The sequence below is a fragment of the Piliocolobus tephrosceles genome, chromosome 12 (genome assembly GCF_002776525.5).
Source record: "Piliocolobus tephrosceles isolate RC106 chromosome 12, ASM277652v3, whole genome shotgun sequence".
In the NCBI taxonomy this organism is placed as follows: domain Eukaryota; kingdom Metazoa; phylum Chordata; class Mammalia; order Primates; family Cercopithecidae; genus Piliocolobus; species Piliocolobus tephrosceles.
The window spans coordinates 21,136,299-21,161,162 of NC_045445.1; the positions used below are offsets into that span (position 1 = coordinate 21,136,299).

The 24,864-nt window shown below is 40.0% G+C and overlaps 1 protein-coding gene across 1 annotated transcript in view; it reads left to right on the forward strand.

The window, feature by feature from the left end:
• Window positions 1-24,864, forward strand: part of GPC4 (glypican 4) — a 117,255-nt gene that overhangs the window by 86,711 nt on the left and 5,680 nt on the right. The window contains exons 3-4 of the mRNA XM_023198904.1: window positions 7,754-8,145; window positions 21,542-21,707. Of these exons, the coding sequence (XP_023054672.1) occupies window positions 7,754-8,145; window positions 21,542-21,707 (558 nt within the window). The remainder of the gene's footprint in view (window positions 1-7,753; window positions 8,146-21,541; window positions 21,708-24,864) is intronic.

Sequence of the window (24,864 nt, forward strand, 5' to 3'; positions counted from 1 at the left end):
CATGTATTTTCAAGGGAAAACGTAGGAAGGATATTTGGTAAGCCATTGTCACTGTCTTTTAACAGTGGGGATTGTATTTGTATTTTCTTCATAGCTATCCGTATTTTTCAAGTTGCTATAATGAGGAATATTTTTTAGGAAAAAAAATTACATATTTCTTTATGAAAAATATGGAAACTGCTTTGGTGAAGTTTTAAAATAATGTTTTTCTTTTTATTAAGTATTACAGTGAAATTTGGAAAATTAGAAAAATACATCAAATTCTCCAGTGGTTAAATAGAATGAAGGGAATAAAGGGAAATAAAGTTACTTTTGAAAGCATGAAGGTATGTCACTTTTCTGATTATAAAATATCACTGAAATATCTGAGGGAACAAAATCAAGAAAGAATGAAAAAAATTATCCTTGATCCCCAGCACCCAACCATCACTCTTGTATTTACCTCATCTTTTTGTGTACCTAGATAATACATATACATACATACAAATTGGTATCATAATGATTTGCTATTTCATGTTCTGATTTTTTTTTTTTTTGAGACAGAGTCTCACTATGTTGGCCAGGCTGGAGTGCAGTGGCTCGATCTCAGCTCCCTTAAACCTCTGTCTCCCAGGTTCAAGTGATTCTCATGCCCCAGCCTCCCAAGTAGCTGGGATTACAGGCACATGCCACCACACCTGGCTTATTTTTGTATTTTTAGTAGAGACAGAGTTTCACCATATTGGTCAGGCTGGTTTCAAACTCCTGACCTCAAGTGATCTGCCCACCTTGGCCTCTCAAAGTGCTTGGATTACAGGCGTGAGCCACTGTGCCTGGCCTGATTTTTCTCTTGACATTAGATTATTAACAGATAGACTCTATTATGAGATGTGTATTTGAAACTATATGGTACCTCTCTGACTGATCCACATAGAGTTGAGAACATGGAACACTTGCAATGGCTCCTCCAGCTCCCTAGCTTACTTATACATGCCTGAAACCTTCTCTGGGCATTTCTGAATGCACAGAACTCTGGGCATGCTAAAGCCAATTGCCTAGCTGGTACTGAGAGTGCCCTTAGTAGAAATGGAATGATGCCCAGCAAAAGGGACCTTGCAATACTGAGCCTGTGTCCCTGGCCATATTAGCCAAAGATGAGGGCCATCAGTAAACATTATATTTATTCCCTTGGAGCCTTAGCATTCAAAATGTGTTCACAAATAAAAGCAACCTTGGGAAGAAAGGCTGATCTTATTTTGGCAGAACCCCCTAGTACTCTGTGATATGCTAATAGCTCCTAATAAGAGCTACAGCTGGTGATTGGCCTGTCCACCAAGGAGCAGCCTGTTTTATTGTTTTGTTTTGTTTTGTTTTTTCCTTAGAGTTAGGGTCTCACTCTGTTGCCCAGGCTGGAGTGCAGTGGTGTAATCATAGCTCACTGCAGCCTTGAACTCTTGGGCTTAAGCGATTTTCCCACCTCAGCCTCCCTAGTAGCTACGACTACAAGCATGCAGCACCATGACTGGCTAAGTTTTTAAATTTTTGTAGAGATAGGGTCTCACTTTTCAGGGTGGTCTAAAACTCCTAGCTTCAAGCAGTCCTCCCACCTTGGCTTCCCATGTGTTGGGATTACAGGCATGAGCTGCTGCACCTGGCCAAGGAGCAGCATATTGATTTGCTATCAGTTGATAAACATAAGTTGAGTGTATGATCTTTTGGTACACCATGCCTTAGCAGACACTCTTGAGGAGTGAGATTATGCCATGCTCGAGAAAAAATGCCTGTTTAAAAAACAAAAAAAATTACGCAGACTTTATCAAAAAAGCAAAACAGGAGGAGATAGTGATAAACCAAAGTTTCAGGTTGTCAGTAAAATACTTGCTACTTTTCCTTTTTCTCCTTACATTCTTAGATGCTTATGTTTGCTGTTCTTCATTAATTACTTGATCTTAGGTGAAAAAGTCGATGGGTGTAACTCTTTAAATTTTCTTAGAAGTTTGAAAGGTATGATTTGTAGCATTTACAAGGAGGCTTCTTTTTTCAGCACTTTTGTTGATCTAGTAACTTAATATTTGCATGCCACACCAGGGGTATGAAATACAGCATGTATAGTAAGAGAAAAATCAATCCTTATATGTAAAAGGCAGCTTCCAGGTGGTAATTTATAGCACCAAAAAAATTCATCAAATAAAAAGGGCCCCAATCTCTTAAGGTTATGGGTTAAGTCTAGAATGCATTCTAGTTCATTAATTAATAGCCAGTTGATTGTTTATAAAGGAGTAACTAATGTGGCATTTAGTAGCAGAACTGGAGGTTCTTTGGCCTATTTCAAGAATTTTGAATGTTTGATGCAAAACAAGTAGCTGGGGATAGAAGTTCCAGAAGTACATGATGTTCTTCTCTTTTTTAAAAGACAGGATATTTACATAGAAAACTTTTATATGGAAAATTTTCGCCTTTTCACTCTAATTTTTCCCATGTTAAATTGGTACTACTTGCATTTAGAATGATTATATTTTAGAACTGGAAAGTACTTACACTTCCCTAGCTCAATCCTTATACCAAGTGGACTTCTGGCAAAGAAGGTAGTATGCAAATGAAATACATGGGTGGAGGGTGTTGACCTGCTGATTAATTCTTATTTTTTATATATATGTGGTATGTGTGGTATTCTCTTGTTTAATATAATGTAAACTCTCTTCTCAAGGGTGAGGTTTCCCCATTCCCTATTTTTCACCCAGCAGTCACTCCCACCTTCATAGATGTCCGGTACATTTCACAACCTTTGATGGTAGAACCATTAAGCATTTCCCTTAGGATAAACAGTTCCCAATTTTATAAGGCCTTGGGTCTTCTTAGAAGACCTCCAGCAGCTTTGGCTTCATTTATGTACCCTCAGATGGATAATGTTTAACTCCACTAGGAAAAATAAAAACCAGTCTTTAAAGATTTTTTTAAAATGATTGTAGATACAAAGAAACTCTAAGAGTGACAACACTATTATCTCACATATTAGTGATAACGTTTATTTGTTGAGCATCTACTTTATGCCAAGCATTATCCATATGAGGTGAGTGATAATAGCCCCATTTTATGGATGGGATAAAAGAGGCTCAGAGAGATTAGTCCTTTTGCCCAAGCAGGGTCATAGAGTCCCCGAGTGAGAGATCTCCTGTTTTTTCCCACTGTGTCCTCCTGCTTTAGATTCATAGCGTGTTACAGTGTTTATTTCCATCCCTGTGTTGAGTGGCCATTCATGAGTTCAAGGAGTAGCAGCTGCTTTATCTTTAGAATGTATATACTTAAGCCTTCAAACTGAAAATTGAAGGGGAAATAAACCCTGATCACAGACACTATATTTCAAATCCTTGCAAACCACCACCTCTCAAACTTTCTTTCAGACACCAGTAGCTTTACTTAAAACAGATTCCCTGAGCAGCATTTTTACATGAATATAAGCAATTGCTGCACACACCTAACTTCCAATTTGCTTGGCTTTTGATCGTTGTGGAATCCTGGTTTACATTGCTCTTGGCTGGTTCTCTCTTAGTCACCAAGTGTATTGTAATTAGTTTCAGGAATAATGATTATGAGCAACGATTGCTAGGTGTCTAGGGCCTGTACAGCTCTTCTTCAGCAGTTAAGATCTGACCCTGATTCTGAGTTCTGAGAATAATTGAAAAAAAAAATGGAGATGAACATTGCAGCGATTACTGAAGTTGCTATTGATGGCTGTGGACCGGGATCTGAATGGCTAATTTATGCTTCATTCCTCATTGTAAAGGTAAATGTCATGGGAATAGAAAGGAGGATTGGAGATGTGAAAGAATTATGCAAGAACATGCGAGCTGCTAGTTTAATAAAAGGAACAGATGCAAAAGGATTTTTCCCCTTCTTTCTAATAGCAAATTATTATGCTTTGGTTGATATTGTCCCTAATTGCTATGGATTTTAGAATTTAAAAGATATCTGCCATCCTTATGAGGTCCCTTTGAGGCAAAAGGCATAGGTAGAATAGTCCCATGTAACAGGGCTAGTAAGAATCCATCTAAAAAGAAATGAGTCTGGGTCTTCTGGATCCCCTGATTTTTGTCTGGTTGACTCTCATAGATTAAATATATGAATATTTAGGAACTTTTTGTATGTAGTGTGGGATTAACAATTTTATAGACGTGTAAAAAAAATCTCTGGTGTTCTCATAAAACCATATGTGGAGAGTGGCAGTGTATGGTAAAGGTGAATTGGTTGGGGGAAATTTGTCTTACCAGAAATTTTCATTATGGTCTGATTGGGCAGGAAGAAGGTTAAGATGCATGGTAAAACACCATGTGCTTTGATTTGAGCCCATAAGAGCCACTCAGTACATACTTGTCAAATTGCATACCCATTTGGAGAAATTGTGACGTTTTAACTCGTTATATCAGTTTTATAGAATTTCTCAAGCATTTATTAACCACATGCTCACTCAGATGCTCTTTATATTTGCAACTTATATAGCCACATTAAAGAGTCTTTTAAAATGTGAAGGAAAGAAAATAAATTTTCTGAGTGATGAAATGAATTAGGATTTAGTATGTATATAGCACCAAGCTAGGCTCTTAAAGTACACACTAGCATACACACACACACACACACACACACACACACACACACACTGAAACTTTCCTAGACAGAATGTGAGTCATGGAAACCAAAGTATGGTCCATGGTGGGTGTTGGACAGGGGCATGTCAGTTTCAAATCGGTCTCCTGTTCATTAGGCCATTTCTCTTATACTCCAAAGTAGCTATGTTATATATGGCTACATCCACCCACAAGCTCTTGATCTGAATGAGGAACTCCAAGATAGATAACGTTTTACTTTTTCCATAAAGCGTTCAGTGATTTAGTGTTTGTTTGACTTGCAGCACTTTGTCAAAAGGCTAAACTTTGACATTTATTAGAAGTTTTAAATTAAAACTAAGCTTGAAATGTCACACTGCACCCCACCCCACCCCTAAAAACCAACATGACTCCAGGTGACATTCCTTAAAAATACAAGTGAGTTTTGGGAATTACTTACTAAATGAGTCTGAAAGCACAAGTCAAATAATTCTGAATGTCCAATTTCTGCTGATATGTGCCAATTTTATGAGCCATATAATAAAAATTCAATATAAGGAAGGACCTGTGGTTGCTGTTGGAATCCACTTTTTTTGGTCATGAAATATTAGTAGCACTGGATTAACACAAGGCTTGCATATTATTCTCAATGATGACAAGGCTTTATTTTTCCAATATATGATAGCTATGTGTGCAACACACTGGTCATATAATAACGCAACTCACATGCACCTTTTATGCCCTCCATGAGCAATCACCACTTGGCAAGGATGCTAGCAAAATTCAAGCATGATGTGGGACATGGACCAGATGGCATTTAAGGTCCCTTCTCAACTTTGAACTCTAGAAAAGTACTGCATACATTTAATCATCTATGTTAACACTTAGTTGAGAGAGTTCCACACAAGAAAATTTGTCCCCAAGACAATAAAAAAGTCATTCCTAGGAATGCAACAAATTTATTAAAAAACACAATTCATTGGAAAGACATTTTCTCTTAAGTAAAACATTAATGCTTACCCTGACAGCTTCACACTCAACACAGCCCCTGAGTTGTTGGTGCTTGCAACTGATAGGTGAAATGGGAGAAGTTTCAGCAGCTAGAGCAGTTGTTCTCCAACTTTAGGGTATATCGGAATCACAGATAGCTGAAAGTTTTGACCTGTCCACCAAACCATTTGGCCTGGACAAGCCAGTTGCCTAGCTGGTGCTGAGAGTGCCCTTAGTAGAAATGGAATGATGCACAGCTAAAGGGACCCTCCAGCGTTTCTGATTCAGTAAGTCTGGGGTGGGGCCGAGAATTTGCATTTATAGCAAGTGCCCAGGTGATGCTGATCCTGCTGGTCCCAGGCCCACACTTTGAGAACCACTCAGGGGATTTTAGAGAGAATAAAAGGCCATCCGAGGTAGCTGATTGGTATGCTTCTTTTATTGTTCTCTTAACTCTTTGTGCAGTTTCTGCCCTCTCACTTTCAGGGAGAGACCTTTGGTTAAAATGTCAGGCTGCACACTTGTAATGGGGATGAGTTGACCTGTCTGTTTGTTTACTATGCAGAGGAAGTCTGTTTCCTTTGTTTCTCTGAAGAAAGCCTAGTAAACAAAAGGCAGGCAATAGTAGGGAAAAGAACTAGATAAAAGGAAAAGGAGAGAAGCAAAGAAAAAAAAAAAACACACACACACAAATCATACCTACAATATTTGAAAAGCTGGAACCAGGGAGGACTGTGGACTTCATCCTCAGGCCTCAAGGAACCATTAAGTGATGAGTTAGGGGCTGAGAGACATAGGTATGGAATCTCTTGGCATGTCAGGAAAGTCACACACATACATCTCCCTGCGAAAGTATTCAGTTTCCTCCGTCCAGGTTTTGAAAAGCTATTTGGAATTAGTGGCCAGTCTCTGAGTTGCCCACCCAACGTGAGAAGAGAACGGTTTTGTAGGACTATTGCATTTTGATAAGCTCACCAATGTTCTGGCTTTGAAGTAGGTGTCATATTTTCTTTTCTGTTCCATATTTACTCAGAGGCAGTTTCTTATTTGATGTGGTCCTTATATTTTCCTTTGGTATTTGTTATATTTCCTGCTTATAAACTTGATATCATGAGGTGTTTATTTTTATACCAGGCGAGGGATTCTTTAAGAATGATTAATGTTACAGATACCCTGTTGGCTTGTTTTTTCATTGAAGTTCCTGAGGAAAGCTTCAGGAGAAAACTAGTTTGCCATTTGTAGTTAAGAGATTAAAATCTCTAACACTTAGTCTGTGGCTGTATGGTGGCCAAAAAGTAAATCTGAAATAACCAGGTATTCTCATTTACATTTTTCAGTTTTTCATGTTGTCTCATAAATATACTATATTTATTATTAAGTCCATTATGCATGCTCTCTCTCTCTCTCTCTCTCACACAGACACACACACACACACACAATCAGAAGGAACATTGAAAAGAGTCTCGTGATGTTATTGTATAAATCCTTTAGAAACCCAGGATCAAGCTGGGTACTCCCAATTTGTACTACTGTCACAGAGAAACACCGAGGAACTTATTTTCAGAAAACTTATGTGCTTGCTTGTAGGGGTGTTTGATGATGTTTTTTGGCCTCAAGCATTTTCCAGGCAGCTATAGTGCATGATCATATAGATAAGGAAAAAGGAGAAATGAAAAAAAATTCAGGCCCAAGTAAAATAACAACTTTTGAAAACACCTGTCCTGCTCTTAGGTTACAATTCGAAGGCATGGTTAACTTTGGCTTAGATTCTTAAGTAAAAAGTTGAGGGAAATCTCATGTTTTAGACTTCATGTGCCCATTTTTTTCCAGTTTTTCTTTATCCACCTATGACAGAGAGAGAAAGAGAGAGAATGAGAGAATGTGTGTATTGTACTGACTCCTGAGAAATTGTTAGTTTAAATTTTCATTTTTCTCCTCTCTCAGACACCTATGTAAGTGACTTTGTGACATAGGTTTTCTTTCATTGGCAAAGGATCTGAGATGCCACATTCCCCAAAGGAAATTCACCCTATATACAAACATGTTTTCCAATTTAATTGTGGGTTTTTTTTTTTTTTCCGTTTTCAAATTCACTGGAAAAGCAGTTATTTAAATACTGAAACCTCTTTCGTTTTTCCTTTTTCCCTTTTTTTTTTTTTTTTTTTTTTTGGTGTTGGTTTTAGAATTCTTCAAAGAACTACTTGAAAATGCAGAGAAATCCCTGAATGATATGTTTGTGAAGACATATGGCCATTTATACATGCAAAATTCTGAGCTATTTAAAGATCTCTTCGTTGAGTTGAAGCGTTACTACGTGGTGGGAAATGTGAACCTGGAAGAAATGCTAAATGACTTCTGGGCTCACCTCCTGGAGCGGATGTTCCGCCTGGTGAACTCCCAGTACCACTTTACAGATGAGTATCTGGAATGTGTGAGCAAGTATACGGAACAGCTGAAGCCCTTCGGAGATGTCCCTCGCAAACTGAAGCTCCAGGTTACTCGTGCATTTGTAGCAGCCCGTACTTTTGCTCAAGGCTTAGCAGTTGCTGGAGATGTTGTGAGCAAGGTCTCCGTGGTAAGCACTCTTTGTCTTCTCTGTTTTTGTTTTTGTTTTGTTTTGTTTTGTTTCATGTTAAAAGAACGTTTGGGAAGGGTAGAAAAATAAATCACCAGAATTCTGTTGGCTCAATAGCAGCCTTTTCTTCCTGTCTTACCTCTTCTGTCCCATACTTTGTCCTTACACATGTACATTTTAGAGTTACTAAACAATACTGTGATCAGAATCTTCACCTATCATTGTTATTGTGGTTTCTTTTGTAGCTATTCTTAGAAGGGGGAATATATGTTTACTCAGGAATCTTAATTTTAAAAGTGGGTTAATACTTTTAGCTCTTATTCTACTTCCTTTCTACACAAACAAACATACACACACACGGCTCCACATTTGGTTGTTTTGTGTAACTACGAGCCTACTAGTTATAATCTAGAAAAGCATTTAATCTCTGTGAGCATATGTTTCCTTGTTAGAAGGTATACCCAGAGCTCTTTGGAAGATAGGTTTCTATGACAATCAGTGTGGACCACACTGCTGTTGACTCATGACTGTAGGATTACCAATACAGAAAGTGAAATTGTAATATGTGATCAGGAGCTGATGAAATGAACCTGTTTCCTCATTGAGAAATTCAGCAAATTGAACTAGATGGACTCTGTTCTTTTTCTTTTTTTGGAGGTGGGGACAGGGTCTTGCTCTGCTGCCCAGGCCAGAGTGCAGTGACAGGATCTCAGCTCACTGCACCCTCCACCTCCAGGGCTCAAGCGATTCTACTGCCACAGCCTCCCTAGTAGCTGGGATTACAGGTGTGTGCCAGTACGCCTGGCTAATTTTTTGTATTTGTAGTAGAGATGGGGTTTCACCATGTTGGCCAGGCTGGTCTCGAACTCCTGGCCTCAAGTGATCCTCCTGTCTTGGCCTCTCAGAGTGCTGGGATTACAAGTGAGAGCCACCACACCTGGCCGATAGACTCTGTTCTTGAGCAGGATCTTGCTTTAGGGGATTCCTTGAGCAGAAGCAACAGAGAAAGAAGTCTTCTAGTGGGTGAGACTGTGCAACTGTGCCTTTACCTCCCAGTTCCACCAGAGAGTCTTTGCTTTCTTTGACTTCACACAGTGGGGATCTGAGCAAGATTTCAAGGGGAAAAGGGTTCCACTGCTCCTTCACTGCCACTCCCCTACCCCAAATGAAATCTGAAAACTTCTTGAAGACCCTACCACCTCTACCTTTCCTTAAGTTGATACCAGGGAAGAAACATAAATATACTGGGGCAAAGTGATCTTTGCAAGGCTGGTCTTAGTGCTGTCAACTTTAGGCCCTCAAAGAGAAAGCCAAATGTTGGCTACTGCTAAAAAGCCTGGATGCACAACAACAGCACATTCTGCCGAGGCCATTTGGTTGTTTTGAGGAATGGAAGAATGGACAGCATAAAAACTGGACAGCACTACAAACATGAAAATAGACACCTGATTGCCTCTCACGGTTTATATACAGTTAGGGTGACCATATAATTTATTGTCCAAACAGAACACTTACTGTCTAAATCAAGAGGTGCTTATTAGCAAATTATTCACAGACAACAGGTGTCACTTTTTTTTTTTTTTTTTCACAGAGTCTCACTCTGTCACCCAGGCTTGAGTGCAGTGGTGAGATCTCCGCTCACTGCAACCTCCACTTCCCGGGCTCAGATGACAACAGGTGTCACAATTTTTTTTTTTTTTCTGGACTCTTGCTCTGTCACCCAGGCTTCAATGCAGTGGCGAGATCTCTGCTCACTGCAACCTCCACCTCCCAGACTCAGACGATTCTCCTGCCTCAGCCTCCCTGGTAGCTGGGATTACAGGCATGTGCCACCACACTCAGCTAATTTTTGTATTTTTAGTAGAGATTGGTTTTCATCATGTTGGTCAGGCTGGTCTTGAACTCCTGACCTCAGGTGATCTGACTGCCTTGGCCTCCCAAAGTGCTGGGATTACAGGCATAAGCCACCACGCTGGCCAAGTATCACTAATTGTTAATAAGCAACCAGGACTGTCGTGGACTGGCCAGGACACACGGGTCACTCTAGTTAGAAAACTTACATTCACCAGAGTGAAGATAAAGATTCTAAAGCATGGTTTATTAGGAAAGACAGGTGCTCATGGGATTTTTCATATTAGAATTGGGTGATAATAAGGATTAGTTGATTGATTGCATTCATTATGTTGTTTGTTCTCTGTCTCATCTCCAGGCCATAAACTGTAAGGAAACAATTCTTTCTAGTATGTTTTTGTTCACTCCTTCTTTGATATTTTCATCATAAATTGCAAATATTTATTGGGGCATATGAGGGTGGAGTTGAGGGTAAGTGGGGAGATGATTGTTATAAATTGCAGGAATAATATCTGATTCTTGAACTTCTGCCAACCCCAGCAACCATTATTAATCTTGGACATACTTTTGTCAGAGTCCCTGAAACAGTGCACAGTGAATCAGATCAAAGTTGTTTGCATTGTGGTACACCCAGCACATTTGCTCTCCTTCAACAATTCTTCATGTTCATCCTCTACTGAAAGGGCAGAAAGACACTGTTGTGTGATTTGGACATCTGTGCATGCATGTGCATGTGCGTGTGCACTTGTGCCAAAGAGAAAGAGAGTCAAGAGCCCTTTGCTAGTGTTTGAAAAGTACTTTCTTTATGTTAACCCTCTCCCCTTCCTTTGAGTTTCAGTGTTGATTCTTGGAGAAAAAGGGCGAGACAGCAGACTCAAGCCTGTCTTGGTGTTAGCCTCACTTTGCAAGGTTGGAGCATACTTTAGAGAACTGAACTTACAAACGTGGATAGGGAGGGTAGCCAAACCAAGAAGTTTTAGAGACAAGTGATTGCAGGTTAGAGGATTGAAGGCTAGAAAAGGCTTGCCTTTGTTTTGCGTCTCCCTACCTCCCAGGTTACGGGGAAGTAAGCAGTTGTGCCTTCCCTGTGTTGCATTCTTCTGGACATCATTCTCAGAATTAACCGTGGGAAACCAAGAAGCTTGACTTTGATATTCAAGATTCAGACACCCTTACTTTTGCAACAAAGATATGTGACCCAATGTGAAATAGTCACAATCACTTTTTCTTTGTCCTTTCTTTTTAAAAAGAGGCAGGATCTTGCTCTTTCACCCAGGCTGGAGCTCAGTGGCACGATCATAGCTCACTGCAGCCTCGATCTCCTGGGCTCCAGCAATCCTCCTGCCTCAGCCTCCTGAGTAGCTGGGACCACAGGCATGCACCATCATGCCTGGGTAATTTTTTTTTTTTTTTTTTTTTTTTGGGTAGAGACAGAGTTGCGCTATGTTGCTCAGGCTGGTCTTGAACTCCTGGCCTCAAGCGATCCTACCACCTCAGCTTCTCAAAGCACTGGGATTACAGGGATAATCACTTTCTGATGTTGCTTTTGGTATGAATTTTTCTTAATAGAAAGAAAAAGAGTCCCTGTCTACCTTAGTATTGTTAAATTCTTTGAGAAATTTACTTTTTTTTTTTTTTTTTTGAGACAGAGTTTCATTCTTGTTGCCCAGTCTGGAGTGCAATGGCACAATCTTGACGCACTGCAACCTCTACCTCCTGGGTTCAAGCAATTTTTCTGCCTCAGCCTCCCACGTAGCTGGGATTACAGGCATGCACCCATACCTGACTAATTTTGTATTTTTAGTAGAGACAGGGTTTCTCCGTGTTGGTCAGACCGGTTGAACTCCCGACCTCAGGTGATTCGCCCGCCTCGGCCTCCCAAAGTGCTGGAATTATAGGCATGAACCACCACACCTGGCCTTAAGAAATTTACTTTCTAAATATAACCCTAACGATTTTTGTTTTTAGACTTGATCTCTATTCTATAGTCATTGTATTCTCATGTCAGCCTAAGAGATAATTGTGTAGTTGTATGGGAATACAGTGAATAGGAGCAATATGGCTGAATTTACATAGAGTAAAACATAACTTGCCAATTGTTTAGTTGAAAATAAAGTTTTGTGGCTACTTTAAGTATTGTGGTCACAATTGGGAATGCCTAAAAAAGACAATGTTTTTGCTTCACAACTGAGCTTCTAAACTTAAGGACTGACTTGAAATCAAACCCTTTAATTAAATTATATTATCTAAATGAATAAGGCATATAGGCATCAAGTCAATTTCTAAAGGTGCTGAAACAAGAATTCTATAAATATCTACCATCTGTGGAATGCATCTGTAGACAAGCATGCAAGGCATACTTGTATACTTGAAAAAATATTTATTACATTAATTTTTGGAGTATGACAACCAGCTAAAAAATTTGAGATACAGTGGTATTGGAAAGACAATAAAGGATCTGGCTATCAAAAACATTTCAAAATGAACATGTTGAAGAATTCATTTGATTAATTTATAAATAAGATTCTCTACCAGTTTGGATACCCAAGTAATGTTTTATATCTATATGGGTTCCCACCTCTGCTAACCCCTGCCCAAGAAGCAGTTTGCAGGTAGATCTAGAACAACCCAAAAAACGAAAGTTTCTTCTTTTGGTGCCCAATAATATTAATTGCTTCGGGCCTGAAAAAAGACCTTTCAAAGTAAGGGATGTGTTCCCTAATTGGAGAGAGCCACCTCATCAGTCACTTCATCTACAAAGAGGTCTTTCTTTCTTCTTTGTTTCTTTTCTTTCTTTTCTTTTTTCCTTCCTTCCTTCCTTCCTTCCTTTCTTTTCTTTCTTTTCTTTCTTTTCATAGGGTCTTGCTTTGTCACCCAGGCTGGAGTGCAGTGGCATGATCACAGCTCACTGCAGCCTCAACCTCTGGGACTGAAGCAATCCTCCTGCCTCAGCCTCCAAAATAACTAGCACTACAGGCACGTGCCACCACACCCAGCTAATTTTTTATTTTTTGTGGAGATGGGGTTCTCGTTATGTTGCCCAGGCTGGTCTCGAATTCCTGGGCTCAAGTGATCCTCCCACCTTAGTCTCCCAAACTGCTAGAATTACAGGCATAAGCCACTGCGCCCGGCCTGCAAAGAGGTCTTTAAAGTGAAATACGAAAAGCATCATGGTCTTGTTCGCATACTTAGAGATGTTCCCATTTTCTCTTCATGAGTGGATGCCCAGTTTACTTTTGTAGCAAGAGGGTTGCAGTTAAAAGTTGAGCAATGATTTGGTTATCACTGAACCTTTGCAAGACCATTAGCACCAGCAAGCTTAAGTTACTTCAAGAGAAAGGCACTTCATAGTTGAAGTACACTTGCCTTGCTTTTGTTTTTTCTGGGCTCAAATCTCCAGTGATTTCAGCTCACTCCATTGAGCTTTACAATTCAAACTTCCTAAAAGCCCCTTTAATTAGTAACAGATGGTTCAAGAATACCCTTGTACTACATATCTTTGTATTACTTACTCCATCTTTATTTGCCGTGGTTCTTGATACATTTCTTATTCACCTGCTTGTAGCAGCAGTTTTGCCTGGAAGGATGAAGTCTGTTTTGGTCTTTCAGAAATGCACAAGTGGTTACATGCACCATGAAAATTAATAGCTCCTATGCCAAAGAGAGTTGCATTCTCGTGGTTTCAATTAACACTGACATAATGGGACTATGTCTACACCTCACCCCAAACTACAGAAGCTATAATTAGAAATCAGTGCCTCACCATTGGGATGTCTAAATGACTGTCCTGCCTTGAAAACAATTTTCATTGTTCCCTCTTTATTTCTGTTTGCCTTTGTTTTTATCTCCCCACATCCCAGGTTAGGGTGGGGGAAGTAAGCAGTTGCGCCTTCCCTGTGTTGCATTCTTCTGGACATCCTTCTCAGAATTAACTGTGGGAAACCAAGAAGCCTACAAGAGTACTAAACAAACTATTTTACCACTTCTCAAAATCATTATAAATATAAATTTTAAAAAATAGTCAATACAAAAAGCTCTTAAGAAGCAAAGTGTAGACACATTCAACTCTCAATATTCTTTTTCACTCACAATCTTAAAATCTAGAATTGCAAAGAGGAAGATGGGACTCAAGCTATGGAAAGGGTGAGGATGGTAGGTGTCAAATTGAATAAACTGAATTTACATACTCACAAAACAAAAATAGAGCCCTTTTAAGGGGGTTGACTTGTAAGTGTTAACTGAGTCTAATCATTTGAAACAAGGACAAGACACATTTCAAGTATTTATGAAGCTTCAGTTTTATCTACAACATCTCCAGAAATATTCCTGAATGAGTGTTTTGTTATGCTTTTTAGATTTTATTATTAGAGGAATCATTAGGAAGTTTGAATTGTAATTGTAAATGTAACTCCTCCTTTCTTTGTGTATATGCATTGAATTCAAAACTGGTTAGGAAATTGTTGAAGAAACTCATCACATAACATGGCAAGTGTGGGTTCCCTATCACTCTTACCATAATTTTGGGAATAGTTGTGTTATTCCTATTGGGTGCTTTTGTTACCAAGCAACAGATAAAATCTAGACCTTGGCCGAGTGCGGTGGCTCATGCCTGTAATCCCAGCACTTTGGGAGGCCGAAGCGGGTGGATCACGAGGTCAGGAGATCGAGACTATCCTGGCGAACACGGTGAAACCCCGTCTCTACTAAAAATACAAAAAAAAAATTAGCCGGGCGTGGTGGCGGGTGCCTGTAGTCGCAGCTTCTAGGGAGGCAGAGAATGTCGTGAACCTGGGAGGCAGCGGAGCTTGCAGTGAGCAGAGATCGCGCCACTGCACTCCAGCCTGGGCGACAGAGCGAGACTCTGTCTCAAAAAAAAAAAAAAAAAAAAAAAAAAACTAGACCTTTTCTGCTTGCTTGCTACTATTGGCTGTGCAAAAAACAAAAACAAAAATAGTGCAATGAATTTATGTTAGGAGGTGAAATAAACTAAAAGGAAATGTATTTCTAGCTTCAGTACAGTGTGTTGACTATTATCACTGTGTAATGTGGCTTAAGGCTCGTTCTGAATTACTGAAATGAAATCCAGGCTGTGTGAAGAGTTCTGTTCCAGCATTTTTTTTTTCAGGCTGCTTGCAGTAGTTTTTAATGTGGTGTTTGGAAAATGCAGGTTATTGGGTAAAAAGTCTCAATGTATATGAAAAGAGTCTTTGCAGAAAAGGCTTTTTATAGCAGATTATGGCATGCAGATGTCATGATAAATGTATATATCCTGAGGAAGGCAGGAATGAGTATTTTTAAAAGAGTTTTAATAAGTTGAGAAGGAAATGAAGCGTCTTCCCCCTACATACACACTGACTTTTGCCATGAAACATAGATTGGCTCCTAAAATCTTAAATTTTAAGGTACCGCCTACAGTTACCTTTATCATTAAGAAAGACCTTGGTCAGTCTTGAAGGATTTTACAGGCTTGGAAATTTGGTATCAATGTATTGTCATTATAGGTCAATAATTCAGATTGATTTTGATATATGAGTTAATATGGAAGTACTCAGTCCAGATGTTATTCCCTTTCTATCATACCACCCCACAAAAGTAAATGAATCAAACCTCATTCTTACGTAAATAATGTCAAAATCTTTTTATTTTTATGCAAATTATGTCCCATTTTATAGTAGGAATTGATCATCTCTGCTACGTTAGCTACAGTTCTTTCAAAACGTTAAAACATTGGTAAAATATGTAATTGATTTCTGGTTGGTTTTGTTCAAGTGAATTTTTTTCTCTCCACATCCGGCAGTGTTTTCTTGAGCCTTTGAATTCTTTGTGAGCAGGGACTGATGAGTAATATACATATATTCATATCCTTTTTCTCACCCGTGGCACCTTGAATAGTTCTAAAGACATAGCACTGGCTCAGTAAGTCATTATTGTTTTACTAAACAATATGTCATCTCATCCAAGTATCTAGTGAGATATTGCTCCATGAGAACAGTTGATCCTAAATTACCCTCCAACATAAAAATTGATTCATCTGGTCAATAAACGTTGAAAACTGAAAATTGTGACTAGAAAACATCCAGCTCCGTAGTGGAGTGTACATTGTACATGGAGATACTGTACTAGGTCTAGGAGCTCTGGCAAAAGGATTAGACTTATGTACTGCCATCAAGGTTCCTATAGTCTGTTACTCAAAAGAAGCCATTTAGGTACATTATCATGGAAGTCAACTACACCTACTCTGCAACCAAATTGCCTAGATTCAATTCCTGGTTTGGCCATTTACTGGAAGACCTTGTGTGAGTCCCTTAATCTCTTTGGGGCTCTACTTCCTCATCTGTGAAATGAGATAATACTCACGTTGTATGATTATATTGAGGCTTAAATGAGTTAATACATGTAGAGTACTTAGAACAGAACCTGGTACATACTAAATACTGTGTAAATGTATCATAGAAACCAATAAAATCCAGTAAAATCTATCAGTAGTAACTCTGCCATAGAACAGAAAAATTTTCTCTTGAATCTTGACCTCAAAACCCTCATGACCATGAAACCATAAAAGCTAAATAAGCATTTTCTTTAAGAGATCATTAAACCATTCTTTTTATTTGAAGGGGGAAGGGAGGAATGTACAGTTTTTCTTTTCCCATTTCTTCATATGATTTTAAGAAGTAACTATTAAATCACTAAGAGAGGTCTGAAAAATGTAACTTTAGTAAAAAGTAGTCATAACTTCTACCCCTGCTCTTAACCCAGCCCCAGGATTCTGGAACTTACTAATATCTAGGCTCAACCAACCCTTCTAAATAAAAGAAAAAAACACACTAAATGTTAGTCAAGAGCTGTGCCCCAAGGTAATAATCAAATTGAACAATTTAAGTGGCACACCATGCCATGCCATGGAGAATAAATACACAACTGAAGATTAAAGGAAGACCTTTTTGTTAATCCCTGTGTGGTATGATCTACTGCTTGGTTTTGGGTCTTACGGAATAAATCTACTTCAGCAAATAAGTTTTTGAAGACTCAAAAGAAGTAATTGATTTTGAGGGTTACCAGGGAGTAGAATGTGAATGAACTTGAATTTCTATTCAAAATGAATAAAGCCCCAGAACAAAGTCTGACTTAGTCCACTGTGATGTTTGCTTAAGGGTGAAAGGTTTGCCTCTAATAGTGTGGAGAGACCATTGAGAGCTAATGAAAGAGCCCCCAGCAGTGCCTGGTATATTACCATGTGACAGTAAGTGCCACCACTGGATCCAGGAGATCTCTGACTTTCACCAGAACCTCCACGAGAGAACTTAAATTAAAGTTGCAGATTGAACATGCCAAATGTGAAAATTTAAGATCCGAAATGCTCTAAATCTGAAACTTTTTGAATACCAACCTGATGCTTAAAGAAATGCTCATTGGAGCATTTCGGCTTTTGGGTGTTCGGTTTAGGGATGCTCAAACCATAAGTATAATGTGAATATTAAAAAAAAAAAAAAAAACCCAAACACTTCTTGTCCCAAGCATTTTTGATAAGGGCTACTCAACATGTGCCATATACTGTGTAGCTTTTTCTTCCATGGTGGTGGCACACTTTTGGCTCTTACACCAATTTACGTTGCTTCTTACTAAGATGCCCCTAAAGACTCCAAAAGAGAGGCAGCCATTTTGTTTACCCATTAGGGTAGTCCAGAGTCCTTGACACTCTGGGCTCACCATTCTGAGCCTGGGCGGGTCGACAAGGCTGGGGCCCCAAGTCCTGGGCAGTGCTAGCATTATTGCTGTTTTTTCTAGGGGGATGAGGCTTTGCAGGGGAGACCTGTTTCTTTAGTCTTGTGACTGTTTTAAAAGTCTTCCCTTTATATTAGGGCCTCATCCCACTAAAACAGATTTGCTTTCCAGATTCTGAATTCCCTTCATGTGAAATAGTGCATGGTGGTCTGACTAGTGGTTATGAGACAAAAGACAGATTTTTTTCTAACTTTAATATTTTATGTGTCCTTTCTCTTTCCATTTTTCTTATAACTTCCTCATCTCTCTTTTCAGTTCTGGTATTATTTAGTGTTTCTGTAGGACGTTACAGCTGAGTTCCCTGTGACCATTTTTAGTAGTTACACAACAAATCATGTACAGAGCATGAGCCAGCACTTAGCCAAATAATGAAATGGAAGAACTCTGCCAAACTCAGCATCATAATTTCCCTTAATACAACTCTACTGTGTCGTTTAGTTTGGTCTCTTTTTAAAACTTGAGCCTCCATCAGTCTATTTTAGGGGAGGGTACTACAAGGTCTATTGCATAAATGATTTGACTTGCAATTGAACTAAGAATACAATGAACCATTTCCTAGAGTTATTTTTTAAAAGAGTGAGAAAGGGCTTCTTTGAAAAAAGAAAAAGTGCTTTCTGAATATAACTATCTTGGGTCTAAAATTTTTGCTCATTTCCTAAAGTCCTTTACCACTTTGGAACTGCTTTGTATTTTGTAGAACAGGTTTTGTATTCTAATATAGAAATTCTTAACTTGCCTTGCTACCTAAATTCAAATTCATTCCAGAATAATCGCTGGCACATAGTAGGTGTTCAGTAACTATTTGTTGACCCCATAGCTTTCTACATTTCTTCTTACTAGGGCATTGTCTCCTGTTAAGCATAATATTCAACAAATGTCACGTGCTATTCAGTGATTTTTCATTTCGTAGCCACTTGCATAACTTTTACCTCTTTAAAATCTAGCCATTTTGAGGTCTCATCAATGTGGAACCCAACTAAAACTAAAGTAGAAAATAACCAGTGCCTAAGATTACAGTTTCCTGTCATCTGGCAGGGAAACATGATACATCTGGGATATCTTTTCATCACAAATGCTTGATAAGGTACAGTACTGGAATCTGATGTTGTGAGGTGACTGTCAGCAAGTTGCTTGATCTCTTTGGCTTTGGCTTTGGTTTCCTTATCTATCAAATGTGAGAGCAACACTCAGTGATCCTGTGGTCCCTTCCAACTCTAAGACTTCTGTGATCCTATGCTTCTCAAGCCACCTCCCCCTCCAGTCCTGTTTGCTCCTTTATACAAGGAGAGGGAGACATGTAGGGAAGTCTTAACAATCTGTGGCTTTAAAGGAATGAACTTTTAGCTGTCCAGCAAATCTGGCTATCCAGAAAAGGCCATTCCTCTAGGGTATATTGGTTAGCCAAAATTTTACTGTACATTAATACATAGTTAGGACTAATTTAGTGCCTAGGAAAACATTTGGGAATGGTTAAAACTGTGGAAAAATCTTAATTCTTGGTAGGGAATGTTGACTTTAGTGTATACAATCACCATTTTATTGTTAACACGTATTCCCCACTTTTAGGCTAGAGCCTTGTTTGGGATGAGGGGAATGGATGTGTGCATGCATCACGTAGGAGCCTGATTGTTTATTTTTTCTCCTGACACTACTAATCCCCTGTTCCTGTTCCTAAGGGTACTGCTGATAAGTGATATCCAAAGTAACACTCCAGAGCAGGTGAAGTGCATTGCCGGGCTGCCCTGCATCCCAGCATCTGTTCCCTGTGGTGGTATCTGCCTCCAAAAGTCTATGTTTGCAGAACTGGTGGGTACTTATACAGAAGAATACACTAATCCTCTGATATTGACTCCAAAAGAGGAGGGTGGGGCAGAAAGAATGAGGAGACAGGAACTTTTAATTAGCTGCTAGAATGCTATACCTAGCCCCAATCCTTTCTAAGCATTGAAGAAAACAAGTGACCGGATGGAATCAACTCTTTTTTTTTTTTTTTTTTTTTTGAGGCGGAGTCTTGCTCTGTCGCCCGGACTGGAGTGCCGTGGCCAGATCTCAGCTCACTGCAAGCTCTGCCTCCCGGGTTTACGCCATTCTCCTGCCTCAGCCTCCTGAGTAGCTGAGACTACAGGCGCCCGCCACCTCGCCCAGCTAGTTTTTGTATTTTTAGTAGAGGCGGGGTTTCACCGTGTTAGCCAGGATGGTCTCGATCTCCTGACCTCGTGATCCGCCCGTCTCGGCCTCCCAAAGTGCTGGGATTACAGGCTTGAGCCACCGCGCCCGGCCGGAATCAACTCTTCTACACTGCAAATAGTTTCACCTTATAAAACTAGATGAAATGAAGTCCCATTTCTCTGGAGAGGACGGCCAGCCCACTCTGACTTGAGTAATGTTTCCATCATTCTTCCTTTCCTTCCTCACAAACTTCCAGTAGTAGCCCCATGTGTACTGCCATATGGTGTCCCAATTTGTTTCCTTCCTTCCCTCCCTCCCTCTCTCCCTCCCTCCCTCCCTCCCTCCCTCCCTTCCTTCCTTTCTTCCTTCCTTCGTCTCATTCCTTCGTCTCACTCTGTCACACAGTCTGGAGTGCAGTGGTAAGATCTCGGCTCACTGCAACCTCCATCTCCCAGGTTCAAGCAATTCTCCTGCCTCAGCCTCCTGAGTAGCTGGGACTACAGGCACATGCCACCATGCCCGGCTAATTTTTGTATTTTTAGTAGAGATGGGGGTTTCACCATACTGGCCAGGCTGGTCTCGAACTCCTGACCTCGTGATTCGCCAGCCTTGGCCTCCCAAAGTGCTGGGATTACAAGCGTGAGCCACCACACCCGGCAGCTGGTGTCCCAGTTTCTGCCTGATGTTTAAGCCCCTCTAAATTCTGGCCACACACATAACTCCTGTGCACCTGACCTTATTTCCCACAATTTCCCAACCCCATTCTGAGATGCAGTGATATGTCCTGTACTCTCCTACAGGTTTTGTTCATTTCATTGAACTTACTTAGGATGCTCTCCCTTTGTTTGACCACTTAAGTCCAGCCCCTTTCTTGAAAATTTAACCAAAGTCCCACCTCTTTCATCAAGTGTTCCATGAACACTCTGTGCTTTAGTACTCCCAAGCCTTGGAAAGCCTTCACATACCCCCCAAGTTTAAGATTACTCATATTCTGCCCGGTAGAATATGTTAACTTTGCCTTCTGCACAGCTCTTGGCACATAACAGAAGACACCGTAGGTATCCTTCTAAACCTTGATTTGGGGTTAGGGTTGAAAGGACAGCCTTGTAGTCAATGTGATTCAGAAGAAGATGTGCTTCTGTTCCAGTCCGGCAAAGACAAACACTGATGGTTGAGGCTATTAGAAGGGCGTGCATGGTGGGCACATGGCGGTAGTCTCCTCTACTGCATTTCATGGCTCACCCTGGATAGTTATCTGTAAAAGGATTTTGAGATATTCGAGTAATTTATGTGTGTGAGAGAGAGACTCCAGGAGGGAAGGGGTGTGGGGGAGGAATGGGTGTTTACAGGGTGGGAGTTGGTGCGCCTTGTTTGTTTTGGGTCATGTGATGTTCATCTCCCTCCTCTCCCCTGTCCCAGCATGTATCTTTTATCTAATCTACGTCTTCAGGAGGCAGTCCAGGCTTACTAATTGTGATCAATTACAACTCATTCTTAAGTTAATGGCCAAGTCTTCAGTGTCAGTGTGATAGAAGCAATTTCTGTCTCTATTTTAGCCCCACCACTACTATCTTTTTTTCTTTTCACACATTAGGTAAACCCCACAGCCCAGTGTACCCATGCCCTGTTGAAGATGATCTACTGCTCTCACTGCCGGGGTCTCGTGACTGTGAAGCCATGTTACAACTACTGCTCAAACATCATGAGAGGCTGTTTGGCCAACCAAGGGGATCTCGATTTTGAATGGAACAATTTCATAGGTGAGCGAGTGATTAACATATTTGCATTGCTAGAGATAGCTTAGCTTCCAGTCACAAGGAATGTTGTAATTGGCAGCTATGAAATCTGTTTGTTTTAGTGTTATTTAGTGTTTGTCAGAATCCTGACTATGTAGATCATACTCAACTACTTTGACTATAGTAAAAACATTACTACAAGTGAATAGTCCCTTGAACTAATGGTGGCATTTCTGAAGGTAATAGGTACAGTGACTGCCAGGTTTTAATAATGAGAAAATGCCTTTTTCTCAGAGACAGTCTCTTTCTGTCACCTAGACTGGAGTATAGCAGCACAGTCATAGCTGTGTGTAACCAGAAACTCCTGGGTTCAAGCGATCCTCCCACCCTCAGCCCCCCAAAAGCCCTGGGATTATAGGCATGAGCCACTCCCTGAGAAAGTGCCTTTTTGATATTTTCCCCTTAAAAGTCAGTTGTGTTTATGATTATAGGCTTGTATCCAAGTAAATGCTGGAGTACAGTCCTCATGGAGTTGTGAAAGTGGCTTTTAAAATGTTATATCTGTTACACTGCAACCAAATCTTCTGCAAACAGGCCAGATATGTATTTGTTATTTGGATCAGGTGAAATCTGATTGAGAAATTTAGGGATTCTGTTTCTGTACACGATTTAGCAATAGTAGTCTGCTCTGGTGAGAGTGGAAGGACTTTAGCCCTGAGAATGTAAGGGATACATATTCCTGCATATATCTTCCACCTAGAAAACCATTCTCAGAGCCCAGACAGCAATGTAAATGAAGTGGCCAATTGCTGAGAGGGTTAGTTATGATTTTGGGGAAAGGACAAATTAAGGAGAATTTAAATGTCCAGTTGTCAATTACTTTGATGCCTGAAACAACAGTGACCAGTGTTGAAGTTCCTTATGCTGAGTATTAGTAGGACCGCACACACATACTAACAGCTCACAAAAGGAAACTCACATTTTTCCCCACCCCAGTCACCTTTGCATAATTGCCAAATTTGAGTGTCTTTATAAGCACCTATTTTTCACTTATTTGTCCAAATCATGGGAACATGCATGCAGTTTGCTGGCTTGTTTTTTTGGGGGGAAGTGAGGGGTGTTAAGGTTGGGAAATGCTTTTTAGTCTGTGTGAGAGCTAATTACCATATTAACTCCGTTTGAAAGTGCATCAGTAAATTGGCTCCAACAGATTCTTAAGAACACTGACACAGGGGGGAAAAAAGATGTGAATATTAAGCACTTCAGCACAATTGTAGCCTAAATAGCTCAAAGCTAGAAGACCTGAAAAAATCTTCTACACACAGAAAAGCAGAATCTCATGAAAGGGAAGGCATAAGACCAGCAAAGACACACAGGCCAAATGGCACATCATGCCCAGAATGAAGCCATGGGAGAAATTGTTGATTCAAAGTATTTCTCATGGAAGTAAAAACCCATAGCATTTCCAGATCTAAAGTTGCTGTTTTTGTTTTTTTTTCTCTCTCTTTTATCCCATGCTCATCCCCACACCCAAATGTCAAGTTTGCAGTTCTCTTTTGCTAAATTGAATTTTTAAAGAAAGTTCATGATCCTCTTCAATTTCCCCTATAATTCACAGTTTCTTCAGGCAAAGTAGTAGAATTTGCCATATGGTACAAAAAAATGTATGGTTACAGTGATCAAATTTTGCTAACTTTTCTACACACACATTGGGAATGGAACGCAGAAGGGCATGGCCCTTGCCACTATTTTGATATTCTAATATGTCTAGCAGCAGCTATAACTAAACTCATATCCTTATATTAAAATACAAATGCTCCTACGTATTTTTCCTAGAGTTTACAGGTCCATATCAAATCAAAACCACACTCTGGCTTTCTCAATTGATGTTTTAAATCAGTTACTCTGAAACAAAGAGGACTTAAGTTGCTGCTGTTCTTGTTGTGCATTTTTAAAATTACATTTGTTGTCTTTGGAGAAACAAAATCAAACCCAAGTAGAAGTTGATAGGATTTCTGAATCGATTTTTCCCTAGTTATTTTAAGTGATAACTTTTTGGAGGGATGAGGTATATAGTTGTATCTAAACTTTGTTTTTAATGGGTATACTATTCTTTATTTCTAATAAGCAGATATAAAAGACCAGGAGTAATGGACATTGTTAATCTCCAGTGCTTTTTCATGAATTTTTCACAAGGGTTTAATTAATCTGCTTTGTGGTTGTAGAATTCAGTCCCAATTTACATGCCTCTGCTGTAAATTCTTTTTTTATTTCTTGTCTCTCTCTTTTTTTTCCTCTTTGCAAGGAATTTTTCTTTCCCCTTTAAATGACTGCAGCTAATGAATGGTCAAGGGCTTTTTCCTCCTTCTTTAAATCAGATCTTGGGGTTAAGTCGGGAAACTGCCTTTTGTTCTTCCAGTCAGGTCGCGAGGCTGAAGATGTGGGTTTCTGATTATTGGCAGCACAATGCAAAAGGAATCGCTTTCCCTAGTGAGAAGGGGATGCTTTGTTGCTGGGGGTGTGGGGGGAGACTCAGTGCCAGTGTCTTGAGCACTGAAATCATGCAGTTGGACTAGACCCTTTAAGAGACTAAGGATGAACCGGTTTTCCAAATCTGTCTTCTTGTTGCCATGCTCTTCCTCTCCTCTCTTAACTGCATCTGCAACTGGCCATGAATTGAGACCCTTTAGTAAATGTTGAAGTCTTGTCAACCTTTTATCAGGATGGATCCAAATAGTTAAAACACCTTGGAACTTGGTTTTATAAGAGGCTGGTTTATATGAAACCTTCACTTGGAAAAACAAACCAAATATCTGCCTTGCCCCTACCAACAAAAGTCAGTTTCTGGAGAATCATAAATTATGCTAAAGTGCACCTTGTTCTCCATCACATACTGTAGCTGTGTTAACACTCATTTGACTCAGGGCCAACCCTATTAATGTCGCATGTTGCTGCCAGTGGGAATTTAGTATGGGGATTGCTGGCGGGGGCACCAGACGGGTCCTGGCAGGAGCCAATCGGATATCCCACAAACAAGGGCCCCGTGGCTCGTATCAGCCAGAGGAAAACCCAAACTCCAAACCAGTCATCTTTGGCTTTCTCTTGAGGCTTCTTATCAGGGCTGGCTGCTGTTACAGAAGAGCCGACTGATAGCCAATCATGACTTCCTCCAGGGTTAGAG